The 13,026-nt window shown below is 46.0% G+C and overlaps 1 protein-coding gene across 1 annotated transcript; it reads right to left on the bottom strand.

The window, feature by feature from the left end:
- Positions 1–6,178: 6,178 nt before the first annotated feature.
- CCN3 (cellular communication network factor 3) lies at positions 6,179–12,552 on the bottom strand. The gene is given in 5 exon segments (XM_049824846.1): positions 6,179–7,308; positions 9,333–9,541; positions 11,386–11,637; positions 11,969–12,269; positions 12,271–12,552. Coding segments are annotated over 5 exon segments (1,155 nt in total). The 5' UTR covers positions 12,367–12,552; the 3' UTR covers positions 6,179–7,011.
- Between the last annotated feature and the right edge of the window lie 474 nt (positions 12,553–13,026).

Here is a 13,026-nt window from a genome sequence, read left to right as displayed (position 1 = left end):
TAATTCCTCCTTATGAGTCCATCTTGTTATGTTTGGAGTTGCCATAGGTTTCTGTTTGTTTTGTCTGTTTTTTTGCGTGTGGGGCTTGTGTATTTTATTAAGCCCTTGGCTAGTATCTTGCGCATGTTTAAGATTTTACAAGGGTTTCTTTCGAGGTTATTCATTATAGCTTTCAAAGGTGGCCTATTCTGCAGGCTTGCTATTGAATGCCAATCTTTGATAGACTCATGTCTCACACAGGGGAGAAGACCATTTCTCATACGCTCATAATTAGTGTTCCCAAATGGTTCCCTAGATGCTTTTCATAGCTCTACATTCACGTTGACCTTGGACTTTGAATGCTCCACGGCTTGTTGCAGTACAGTCATCAGAGAGACCAACAGAGAAACCTCCTTTTATTTTCATCACTTAAAAAAGTCATCCAAGAGATGCCTTGGTAATACCTCATACTTTTTGATCTTCCACTGATCTGCTAGAGTCTATGGGGAAGGGAGTTGACTTCTCTCTGCCTCATCTGGCTTTTTCCCTGCCTTGTCTGCTGGTGCTGTGGGCAGTGGAAGGCTTTTAGTGACCTTAGTTATTGCTCTAAGACCTTTCATGTTCTTAGGTTTTGGTAGTTATGTCCTTAAAAATTCTGTTTCAGACACACAGCAAATTAATTAGGTTGGGGAACAGATTTGGAGTACATAGAATATTCTATGAGAAAGAGAAAACAGCTGCTTTTTTAGTACAAGTATGTATTTTTTGATTCAATGTGTAGTATAACACACCTGAAATTTAGCAAGATTTTTTCTTTGATCTACTTCATATTAAACATGCAGCATGCATTTGCTGGTTGGTTTAAATTCTGGAGAAACTAATTCTATTATTTCACTCCATATATAGAAGCAAGAGCATTGTCTCCATTAGCAGATTTCCTTCCTCTAGGAAATGCTAAATTTTATTCTAACTGCAATTAATACGATTTAAAAAAATAAGCCTTACTTAAAAGGATATGAATTGATAACAGCCATGAAAAGGTTAATGTTTTCTCTAAGCCTGCAGACAGATTTGCTTGCACTCTTTTTGCAGATGTCCCTGTGTTTTTCACAAAAAAAAACCCCAGTTTTAAGAATGAGTGCCTGATAATTTTTCAGCTGCCTCCCCCTCGTGGTAAATCTGAAAAAACTGTTTTCATGGAAATACTGAAAAGCTGGGTAAAGCTCAGCACTTGCATTTCAACAGATTTTGTTTGTTTGTTTGTTTGTTTCCGGACGCAGGGGGGCTTTCAAATGCTGAACAAATGTGAATTAAGGCAAGAACATATCAGCTCTTTCCAGGAACCAAAAGCCCAAGTCAGCTTAAATAAAAGAGCACAGATACCTCAAAGAACTCGGTGTAACAGCTGCAACCGGCTTGAGGCTTTTTCTGTCTCTCAAATCAATGCTCTTGCCCTTCCCTCTCTCCTCCCACTTCAGGCAGGCCTGAAGGTTGCAGCAGAAACTTCTCCTCTCTTCTTTTTTGGTGTGCCAAGTGCTCGGGAAGCAGGGCAGGGACTCACTCCCCAGCCCCGGGGCTCCTGGTCTTCCATGTCTCTCTCCAGAGTCGTGGTTCTGCCGCTGTACGTGAGCTGCAAAACCTGATCCCTAGGCTTTGCGTTTTTGTCACACTGATATGGAAACAAAAATATTCACTACAGCTTGGAAGAGGAAAGATTCAGCAACCATTGACTAATGGTCAGTGCAAGTGAGAGATCAGCATTTCCTCCACAAGCATCCCAAGGAAGAGAGATGCAAAGCCATACTCCACCAGGTAACGTGTAACCCAAAACATGGTGGTTTGCAATCAAATGAAGTAAGACTTTCAGAGAGCTGTCTCTTCATGATGGAGTGAATGGTCACCATTCCCGAGACCATCATTTTCCCTCAGATCATTGTCCTTCTAGTCTGTAAAGGTCTTATGTGGTGCCTAATTCCCCTCTGGTTCTCTGAAAAGAAAGCATATTGCTTCATTTCCTCTGCAACGTGATCCTCTGAAGTGCAGGATGGACTTGAAAGGGTAAAGCTAAAAGGAGGAGGACAGCCTTTGTGGTTAAGGCTGTAGATGGTGACTTAAGAGAAATAGGCTCATTTCCTGGTTTTACCACAAATTGCGTGTGGTGGGGAGGAAGCTGCTCATATATTCTGAGCTTTTAGTGCCTTGTGTGCTAACCAGAGGAAAGGGCCTCTCTTTCCCTTCATCCTTTGTGTTTTTCCCATTTAACTTTAAAGTCTCTGGGATGAGAAATTTTCTTCTGCATTGTATAGCTAAACCAAGCTAATAAGGTCCCCGACAGGGCTGGGGCCTGTCAAAATGCTAATAATAATTTGGATACATTTAAAAAAATCATACACCTATCCAGGCTTCTGTCCTCCCTCCCTATTAATGTCCCCATAACCAGTGACAGTTGTCATAATTAACATCAGTTGGCCTCATCCTTCCAGATGCATCCCTACTTTCAGGAGCAGGCCCAAAGAAAGTTTATCACCCTTGACGAGACAAAATGGCCTGTAGCCACCAGGTGTCCCCCTGCTCCATGGTTTGGAGGAGAACTGGGCCCTCCCACAGAAACCCATATTTTATTGTAAATTTGAAGTGAAATGCTGCTTGTAATCCTGGCCCCAAGTGATGGGCTCTTTCGTCTTCCCTCTAAGCAACGCAGTGGTGGCAAAGGAGGCCTTAGCATGGTCCTTGAGTGGTGCTGGTACGAGAACGACAGAGGTCAATGTACAATCACAAACTCACATTCCACAGAGTGAGAACATTAGCTGCAGAGTGCTAAAGGTATATATTTTCAAAGTGTTGAAAGTCTTATTCTTTTCCTCTAAGAGGTGTTTTTTGTTTCTGAAGCAGACACCCTAATGTGTTGCAGTCTGAAGATATAGCTTTTGCAAAGTGGTAAGGGTACAACTTTTCAAGTATTTCAGTGATTGTAGTTGTTTACGAAGGCAGTTCAGAGGAGTTAATTCTGCCTCAATCTATGCAGGGATTTCTGGGATTTGCTTCTTTTTGCACAAAAACCAGCTTTCTATTGAAGTGCAATTCTTTAATTAAAAACAGGGGGGGGGGGGGGGGGGGGGGGGAAGACAAAACAACCCAAAATAGCAATCCTCCCACAGGGGCTAATGGGCTTATTTTTCCTGTCCTGATTGTCAGAGCACAGTCCTGGGTTATGTGAAGGCTCAAATCTCTGTTTGGCCTGATGGATAGATTCTTTCTTTCTGAATTTCTCTGAATCAGTCAACATGAGGTGCTGAACCTGGGTTTCTCATGAGCCAGACCTAGTCATGCAGAAGAGTAAATCTGCCCCCCCCCCCCCCCCCCCCCCATCTTTTCCTCTTTAGAATATCCTTTAAAATATCCTTTATCCTTTACCTTCAGCAAAATGAAATTTGATATGCTTCAAAAGCTCTGATTATCTCCAAGTGAATGTTTTTGCAACAGCAATGGACTTAATATGTCCCCTGAGGGCTGCAAGACTCACGGAGGAAGGGAGAAGGCAGGATGCACGGGGTGCATGGGGAAGCGTCTGGCAGTGGGATATACATATTTAATTTACCATTTGGGTGCACTGTAGAAGTGAATAATGAGTGGACTTTGAGAACTGGGATAAAAAGAGCATTTTGTGGAGGAAAGCATGGAAAAAAAATATGGAAGAGGGTGGAAAACAGACTCAGCACATGCTGATAGAATGAGAGGCTAAAAAAGAGGAGAGACAACCTAGGAGACCAGAGATACAGGTCTCCCTGTATGAACTTAAATGCAATATTTGGGGGGCAATATTTTATTCTAACATTGAGAATAACAACAACCAGGTTAACATCCATGAACACTGAAGCATTTTAAGTCAGTGGGGCACATTATTTTAATGCGAAAATTTGCATGTCCAGAGCAGATAAATCTACTTCCTGGGATACAACCAAGTATTTTTTCCTGTTTGCTAATCTACAAATCATTCAATTAAATCAATTGATCAGCAATGGCTATTCCCTACTGTTTCTCTGAGCGTGAGATTAATTTCATGTTATTCCGGAAAGCTCACCGGCAGGCGATCTTCTGGGCTCCCTCTACAGTCCATGGAGAGAACATGAGGATTTAAAGGTGTGCTTAATCATAAAGAAACAGGCTGTTAGCTCTAACTACACATTCATAGGAGTAACAGTGTTAACTGCAGGGATTTAAACAAATATCAAACATATTTACTACATCTTTGCAAGCAAACTGCTCCTCTCACAGCTGCTTGGTAGGTCTCTTGACTGACATCAGTGTAGTATCTTGGGTCATAGAACAGGTGTTCATACCTGTGTAATGCATAAACTGGGATTGGTAATGGGAAAATCAGAGCAGAATTTTTCCTCAGGTCACACTAAATTTCATGCCGGTACTAGACAGCTCATATTACAAAATTTAGCATGGCAGACATAAGTAGAATGGCTTTTTGAAACAAAAAGCCATTACAAACATTACAAACACTCTACTTTAGAGAGACATGGACCTATCAGAGAAGGTCCAGAGAAAGGCCACAAAAATGATCAGTGGGATGGAACACCTCTCCTATGAAGAAAGGCTGAGAGAGTTGGCATTCTTCAGCCTAAAGAAGTGAAAGCTCCTTGCACACCTTATGGCAGCCTTTCAATACTGTAAAGGAGGCTTATAAGAAAGATGGGGACAGAATTTTTAGCAGGCCTGTTGCGGTAGGACAAGGCATAATGGTTTTAAACTACAAGAGGGTAGATTCAGACCAGATATAAGGAAGAAATTTTTTACAATGAGGGTGGTGAAACACTGGAACAGGTTGCCCAGAGCTCAGGCTGCACGGGGCTCTGAGCAACCTGATTTGGTTGAAGATGTCCCTGCTCATTGCAGTGGGGTTGGACTAGATGACCTTTAAAATCCCTTCCAACCCACACCATTCTATGATTCTAAGATTAGGCATTAACCAGTGCAAGTGCAGGCAGTGTGCATGTATGCATGTGCATGGTCCTGATGAGGGACAAGACTAGTCTTGTTCCAGGTGTTTGAACAGTGTAAGGCTGGGAGGGATGTGTTGGTAACAACAGCAATGACTACAAAGGAATTTATCACTGGCACAGTCAGTGGGGAAAGCCATGCAAGAGCCCTGGTGAGGACCCAAGATCTATCTAACCTTAACTGAACCAGTATGGATTTTAGCACCAGGGCCTCATACTTTCAAGGATGACTCAAAAGTTACTAAAATACCTTCAGTCGTTGATGCCTACTCACAGTTAACTTTATTTTAGTCTTCATTGGCTAAACAGGCATTTAGATGTGTACTTGTAGACACCAAATTTAGGAGTCTTAACGGTGAGCTGAATCCCATCCTGTGTGTATCTCAGGAATTGCCAGACTGGAGGTTGCTAGCTCCTCCAGAGAAGGAGGATGCTAGGCCAAACACACTGAGATTTGGCCTTCTGCCTTTTTTTCTCAAGAGAGAGTTGTTTCCTACCACATGGTTACAGAACGGTTGCGGCATAAGTACTACTCTGGTATCTCTAACAGAGAGAGACACACACCTAGCTAAGCTTGGTCCCACAGTCTAGGCAGCTGAATGTCTGCACAACTGTACTTATGACCTATTTGCACTGTCCTGTTACATACACGATTTAACATACATGAAACTGCCACCCTCAGGCTCTATATTCCTTAGGGATATTGCATACAATATCTAGGACAAGCAGGGTCACAGGCTGCTTTTGTGAGGCTGAAATGCTACAAGACCCAATTAAATACTTTGTTAGTACTTCAGACCCAAACCCAAACTCCAAATCACATAATTATTCTTCACCACCACCACTGTGTTTCAGGGCACACCACATCCAAATCTAACTTTATTTACATCATCCTATCTCCCAGGCTAACTTACTCTGAAGAAAACCTCCATTCTAATGTGTGCCTCACAAATTATTCATCCTTTCCTGCACCAAGACACTGCGTACCTGTTAGGGCAGCAATTAGGATGAGGTAGTCTAAGAACATCACAAGATAGGGTCTTTTGATTTTTAGGAATCTGCAGACCCTTTTTCTTCCCATTGCTTTTAGCTGTTAAGAGTTGGTAGTTTAAGAAAAGCAACTTTAGGAAAAAATATTTTGAATCACATAAAGTTTATTTACTTAGTAAAGTTATATTACAATATATACAGTTTCTATTTACATATACACCTTTCTAAGAAATGAAGCACCATATGATACAGTTAGTATTTTAGAGGAATTTACAGAAATTTTATTTTTGCATCCAAATAGTTATATCTACAGACACACCTTGGTTAGAACCAAGTTCTCCTAAGACGCTGACTTCAGTGGGTTTTGGATTAGACTGCTAGTGAAGTTACCAAAGAGAAATTTAACTGCTGTCAGCTATCAGTCTGCTATGCTTCAGGATAAGAGCTCTTAGCTATGTCATTGCAGGGGCTATATGTAAACTTACTCCTCAGAGAAAGTCAGAGGTATAGATAGAAGGTATTTTGTAAGACAAAGAATGCAACAATTTCATCAGTAAGATTTTTACTGTCATCAGAAACAGTTTCATCAGAATGGAAAAAACCACTGCTTAAGCATTTATATGCATTATGCAAAGTAAAGTTAAGAACCTGGAAGCTTATGTAATATGGTATCACGCATTCCCCAAGGAATCTATTTACTCTTAAAGAGCCCAGTCTTACAGCTACCAAAACTCATGGCATGATCCCCTTAACTCAAGGAGAAAGTCGAGCTGTTCCCTTTGTAATCTATGCCACCGTCAAGAAAAAAGAAGGCTCTGTCCAAGGTACAAAATTTCCTTCAAGTGAATAAAAGACAATTGGAGGGGGAAAATGTAAAGTGAGGTATTTAATAAGCTACAGGAAAAAAGAAAGCACCTAGACTGTTTTGAAAAACATCTTAGATATTTTACATAAGTAATTGTTACATTCACCTGATTGTGGGTCAAGTTTTGTATAAACTATTTATACCTTTCGTGCTACCGAAATATGCTTTTCATATTTTTGCTTCACTAGATGTCGGATCTAATGGCTGGAAGAAAGCATTGTTACTCTGAGGACAGTTGTTATGACAGACACAGGTGTTGATCAACATCATTGGCTTTTTTAGGACTTTGCCCTGAGGACAGCGGAACTCAACTTGAATTGTTTTGGTGTTATGTGGGGTACAGCATCGCCCATCATTGCAGAGGCCACAGTAACGAGGTTTGTATGTCTGCACACTAGTGCAGTTCTTGTATTCAAAGCGAACAGCTTTCAGGGACTTCTTTGTTCGGATACATTTCTTCGCTTTCTAAGAGAAATGTGAAGAGACATTAGATATATCATTGCATAAGACAAAGCAGTTAGAAATTGGCATGCAAGGATAGATATATATAGGTCTACCCTGAAAACTTATATTTGTTGTCTTTGCTCATTCAACAGCGATAAGACTCTGCAGCTACTTTAGCAGTTACTTACGGTAACTCCTGCAATATCTGCCCTTTGACACCAGTGTGTTATTGGGCCAGTAATAAATGACAAATAATTAAAGCCCACTCTTGTCACCTGAGACAAGCCAAACCAACATTAATTATGAAACTATACTCTATTGGAAAACTTCTCAGGCTAGTGCAGTTCCATCAGAGAATCAGGAAGCCAAACGAGCAAGTTACAGGAATAGATTCAGGGGAAAAAAAAGAGGGCTAAAATTAACCTTAAAAAATCATAGCCCGTTCTCGTGACCCAAAGCAGAACCAGTTTTATCCATGTTACTCTTAACAGATGGTTGTCTAACTTGTCCTTGGAACTCTTCAGTGACAGAGACTCCACATCTGCCCCAGACAATCCTAACAGTTCATTATTCTTACTGCTTGGAAGGTTTTCACTCATGCCTCATTTTTATACAGTCTAAACTCACCATTTCTTGTTGTATGCCCCATGGACTCAGAACAGGCTGCAATATCTGAACACAGTTACGAGAATGCATCTCTGTTCTCTTGCATTCAGGAAAAGTTCAGTTCAATCAATTTTTCCCTAGATGAACATGTTTTCTAGACCTCTGATCATTCTTGTTAGTCTCCCCAACTCTCCCCAAATGCTCATATCCTTTTCAAAACACAGTATTTAAAACTGCGCAGAGTATTCAGCGAAGGCCTTAGCAATGCTTTCCAACACTCAGAACACTACATAAAGTGATGGTCCTCTTACCTAGCTAGATGTTACTGACTGTAACACTTGTATAATGTGTAGAAGCAGCAAAAAAGTCAGCTCCCTTAGATACACATTTATTGCACCTGAAGGATCAGTGTTGGATTTGCTTTTGGAAAAAGCATCATAAGGATTAAGATAAGGTTTCATCTACCCAAGCAGATTTTGCAGTGTTTCACATATTTTTCTGCAGTTCCAGATACTCAACAGACTAGAAATCTGACATACCCATTCTGCATGATTGGAGCAGCTCTGAAGTACACATACAGGTAGTACAATGGCATTTGTGGGAGAAGTTAGACTGCACGAGCTGCCAAATAGTCTGCACATGAAATACATCTCATCTGTTTGGGACGGGTCAAATTATCATAGACTTATAGAATGGTGTGGGTTGGAAGGGATTTTAAAGGTCATCTAGTCCAACCCCACTGCAATGAGCAGGGACATCTTCAACTAGATCAGGTTGCTCAGAGCCCCGTCCAGCCGGAACTTGAATGTTTCCAGGGATGGGGCATCTACCACCTGTCTGGCAACCTGTTCCAGTGTTTCACCACCCCCACTGTAAAAAATTTCTTCCTTATATCTAGTCTGAATCTACCCTCTTGTAGTTTAAAGCCATTATGCCTTGTCCTACCACAACAGGCCCTGCTAAAAAGTCTGTCCCCATCTTTCTTATAAGCCTCCTTTAAGTATTGAAAGGCTGCCATAAGGTGTCCCTGGAGCTTTCACTTCTTTAGGCTGAATAACCCCAACTCTCTCAGCCTTTCTTCATAGGATAGGTGTTCCGTGCCTCTGATCATTTTCAGGGCCCTTCTCTGGACCTGCTCCAACAGGTCCATGTCTTTCCTGTGCGGAGGATCCCAGAGTTGGACTCAGTACTCCAGGTGAGTACTCACCAGAGCAGAGCAGAGGGGCAGAATCACCTTCCTGGACCTGCTGAACGTGCAGCACAAAGCTACTAAGCAAACACAGCATGTCTAATGCTTTCCAAATACACTGGGCTTGTGGCACACATGCTAGAAAGTGTATTTACGTACACTTGCATCTGGAGCATTCTAGATCATAATATTGTAACCTTGGAATTGCAGCTGAAGAGTCCCTGCTCCCCTGGCACTCTTTGCAGCATACCTTATCAGATGGCTCTTCATTTTCACAAGGTCTTATCGTGCAAAGCCGTGTCTGCTTCACCATCTCACACTGTTGATTTCTGTTGGTAACACGGGTAGAGAAGCCCATTCCACAGCTTTTGGAACAAGCACTCCATTCTGTTGTCTGCTCAATACAATTGGCACTTGAATCCGACACATCAATCCCGAGTGTGGCCTCTTGTCTGTAGGCTGGAGACAAAACCCCACAGAATTTTATTACAAGAAAAAGTCATGTGAAAACTCAGTATCTAACTGAACTCTACCACTTTTGGGAAGAAACATGAGACAAAAACAAAAGGTCCAAAATCCATGCTTTTGATAGGATTTAGGAATTTTAAAAGCTTCCTTTTTAGGAGCCCTGGATGGCAACTTCCTATAACTAAAAAAAGCGGAAAGGTGCATGTCAGTGGAATCAGCAAAGCATTTAGATTCAGTTCACTCAAGTCCACAGCTGGAAGTATTACTGCCAATTCCAGTTTAGAACTCCAATAACTCTTTATTCCTCACTCTTTCCAGTGGAAATACATCACAAATCTCTTCTAAAGCTACGTCATAAAAATATTTGTAGTAGATATGATTTGAGAGAGGCTGAATGATTTATCTAAACTAATAAACAGCATGAAAGTAAAGTCCTTTACTCTGAGAGTCATAAAGTCACCCGATCTCGTCAATTATTGACAGATTATAGCCAGGGTGATAGTGGGGAGAGAGGAAGGAAGTAATTTCCAGGAGTTTTCACAGCTATTCAAAGCCATAGCCAACTCTGACCATTGTCCTTCCCTCATGGCAGTGTTAAGTTGTATTGCTAACTGTATAGTTTGGTTCAGCAGTTATCACAGGAGTAAACAGAATGAGGTAACAGGACTGAGCTGTTAGTCACACCTCTTGCTGTCAAGCTCCTCTACCACAGCATTTTTGCCTTTTGCATGGTAAAGCTCTGAAGAGGTGGCCTCCCAAGAGGGATGGCCATTGCTAGAAAGAATGCAGATAATCCATCTGTAGGCATTTTTCAGATTAGCCTGTCACTGTCAAATCAAAGAAAAGGAAAAATACCAGGAAGGTGGCAAGCTTTTTGTTTATACCTTATGTGCCTTACAACTGACTCTTCATAGCGCTCTGACAAGTTATTAGAACATTTCTTCCTGGATCCTTCCTTACTTGTTTTTTCAAATGGATTAGCCGAGTTTCAGCATAACTAACTGCTTAAGACCACAAAGAGCAGTGACTGGAAGAGAATGCAGTGCCCTCAACTCTCAGTAAAAGTAGCTTATGAAAATTCATGTTGAAGTTAATAGTTTAATTTAAAAGGGATGGGGACATAATTCAGTAAGAAAACAGGGAAAATACTATGCAGCTTTATTTTTTTCCATTACAAAAGCAGTTTATGAGTTCTGCGTTTTGGAATGGGATTTTTTTTTCAGATCCACTCACTGCGTTTATAATCACTGCTTCTCCAAGTACTTTGTAATGCTTTTGATGCCAACAATAATGATGAGAGCTCTAGCACAGACAAGCAGGAATTTGTTGGCATTTTAGCTACCAGGCTGACCACTTGTAATAGCTGGGGAATTTAAGGGGGAAAAAAAGTCTCTTGCATACTAAGCTGTCCGAGTAGTATTTATGATGCAATATCTGCTTGCAGAGCAAGTAGCAAGACTGCAGCTTTGATCTGGGGGTGGAAATAATGTCTGGAGGATTATGAGCTTGCCCCTGTTTTGTCCCACTCACCGAACTACCCTGTACCAGATAACCAGCAATTTCAGAACTGGGAACCAACTCAGGTTAACCACCTTTTAAAACTGCTATGCGCATTCATCCTCTGAGTATCTTTTGGTTTACCTATCGAGCTCCGCCTTTACTCATAACCACTGCAGACTTGCTAGTGACTCTAGACGAGAAAAAAGAGCAGAACGAGCCGACCGCGCAAAGCAATGCGTCTTAGCTTTGGCGACCCCATGGGTATTTCCAGCACGACACCACCTCCTCCTCCTCCTCCTCACCATGACCGTGATAATTAGTTTGCGTTTCCTCACCAGCCATAGCAAAACCTCCCAGAATCACTTCATCTTTAGGGTCACAGATCCACTTCTCGCAGCACTCGCCAGGGACTTCGATTTTTCTGGGGAAGGGACAGTCGGGGCCGGGGAGCAGCAGGTCCAGGTTACAGCGGGGCAGACAGCCGATCTGTCCGTCCCGGCAGGTGCACTGGTACTTGCAGCTGGGCTGGAACGTCTCCCCGTTGCGATAAATCATCCCGTCAAACACGCAGTTGTCTCCCTCCAGCACTGGCGAGGAAAGCGGACGCGTGTCGCTCACGCAGAGGGCACTCGGCGCCCTCCCCCCGCCTCCCAAAACACCGCGGCGGCCGGTCCCCCTACTCTTGCCGCCGCCCCCCCCGCCCCCCCGCCCCGGGCCGGCGCGGCGCAGGCAGTCCCGAGGAAGGGGCGCTTGGCCCCAGGGCAGGCGGGGGGACAGCGGGGACGGGGACGGCGACAGCCCCAGCGGACGCCGCGGCGCGTCCCCGCCCGGGGAGGGTCGCCCCACCGCCCCGGGGACGCCCCGCCGGCCTCCCAGCCCCGGTGTATTCCCCCCCGGGGGTGCCCGCCCGCCACCTACCCATGCAGATGCCGGCGGCCCCGCCGCCGTCCTCGGGGCCGCGGTCGCAGTAGAGGCCGCTGCTCTCGTCGCAGGGCAGCAGCGGGGAGCAGCTCTCGCCGCGCTGCCGGGCGCACACCAGGCAGCAGGAGCAGCCGTCCAGCACGGCGGGCACCCCCGGGGCGCAGCGCGGCGGCTCGGCCGGGCAGCGCCCGCCGCAGGGCCGGGGACACGCCGGCTCCCCGCCGCTCACCTGCGGGGACAAAGCGGCCCCCAGGGCCGGGTCACGGGGCCGGCCCGGCCGCCGGCTCCCCCCCCCCCCCCGCCGCCCCCGCCGGGCGCCCCGCACTTGCCTCGCACAGCCCGAGGAGGAGGAGGAGCAGCAGGGCGGGCAGGCCCTGCCCGCCGCCCGTCGCCATGGTTCCGGCCACCGCCTCCCCGCCGCGCCGCTCGGCTCTGCCGGCAGAGCCATTGCGGCCGCTTATATAGAGGCCGTCGGGGACCCCCCCCCCCCCCCCCCCTCCGCCGCCGCCACCCCCCCTCCGCGGCGGGCAGCGCGGGCCGGAGGCGGGGAGCTGGAGCCGGAGCCGGAGCCGGAGTTGGAGCCGGGCCGGGCCGGGCGCTGCGCTCCCCCCGCTCCTCCCGCCACCTGCCCCGGCCCCGCCGGGCCCTCACGACGCCGCCCAGCCCGCCTCCGGGCGGCACGGGCGGGAGCCCTCTCCCCGGAGGCGGTAGGTGGAGAGGGGCCCGGAGCCCCGAGGGCAGAGCCGGCCCCTTCGCGGGCGTCGGGCCGGCCGAAGCGCCTGAGGCGAGGGGCTCCCCCGGCCCGGGGCTGCCGCCCTCAACCCGTCGCCACGGCCGCCCCAACCCGCCCCGTTTGCCTGCAGGCGTCCCCCCCCTGGAGCTACGCTGCCGTTCATAAGCCGTGGGGAAGCGCGACGCTGCCTCTCTGCTGTCGAGGGGCAGCGCCGGGGTCTCTGGCACCACCGGTACGGTTGGGCAGCGCTTGGCGTCCGAGACCGGCCGCCCCAAACGCAAGAACTTCTCGGGGCTTACAGTCTGGCCCCGGCGTGCGGCCT

Source organism: Accipiter gentilis, chromosome 2 (genome assembly GCF_929443795.1).
Source record: "Accipiter gentilis chromosome 2, bAccGen1.1, whole genome shotgun sequence".
Taxonomy (NCBI): domain Eukaryota; kingdom Metazoa; phylum Chordata; class Aves; order Accipitriformes; family Accipitridae; genus Astur; species Astur gentilis.
The sequence above is the reverse complement of the archived record's forward strand: the minus strand, read 5'-3'. Positions and strand labels throughout refer to the sequence as shown.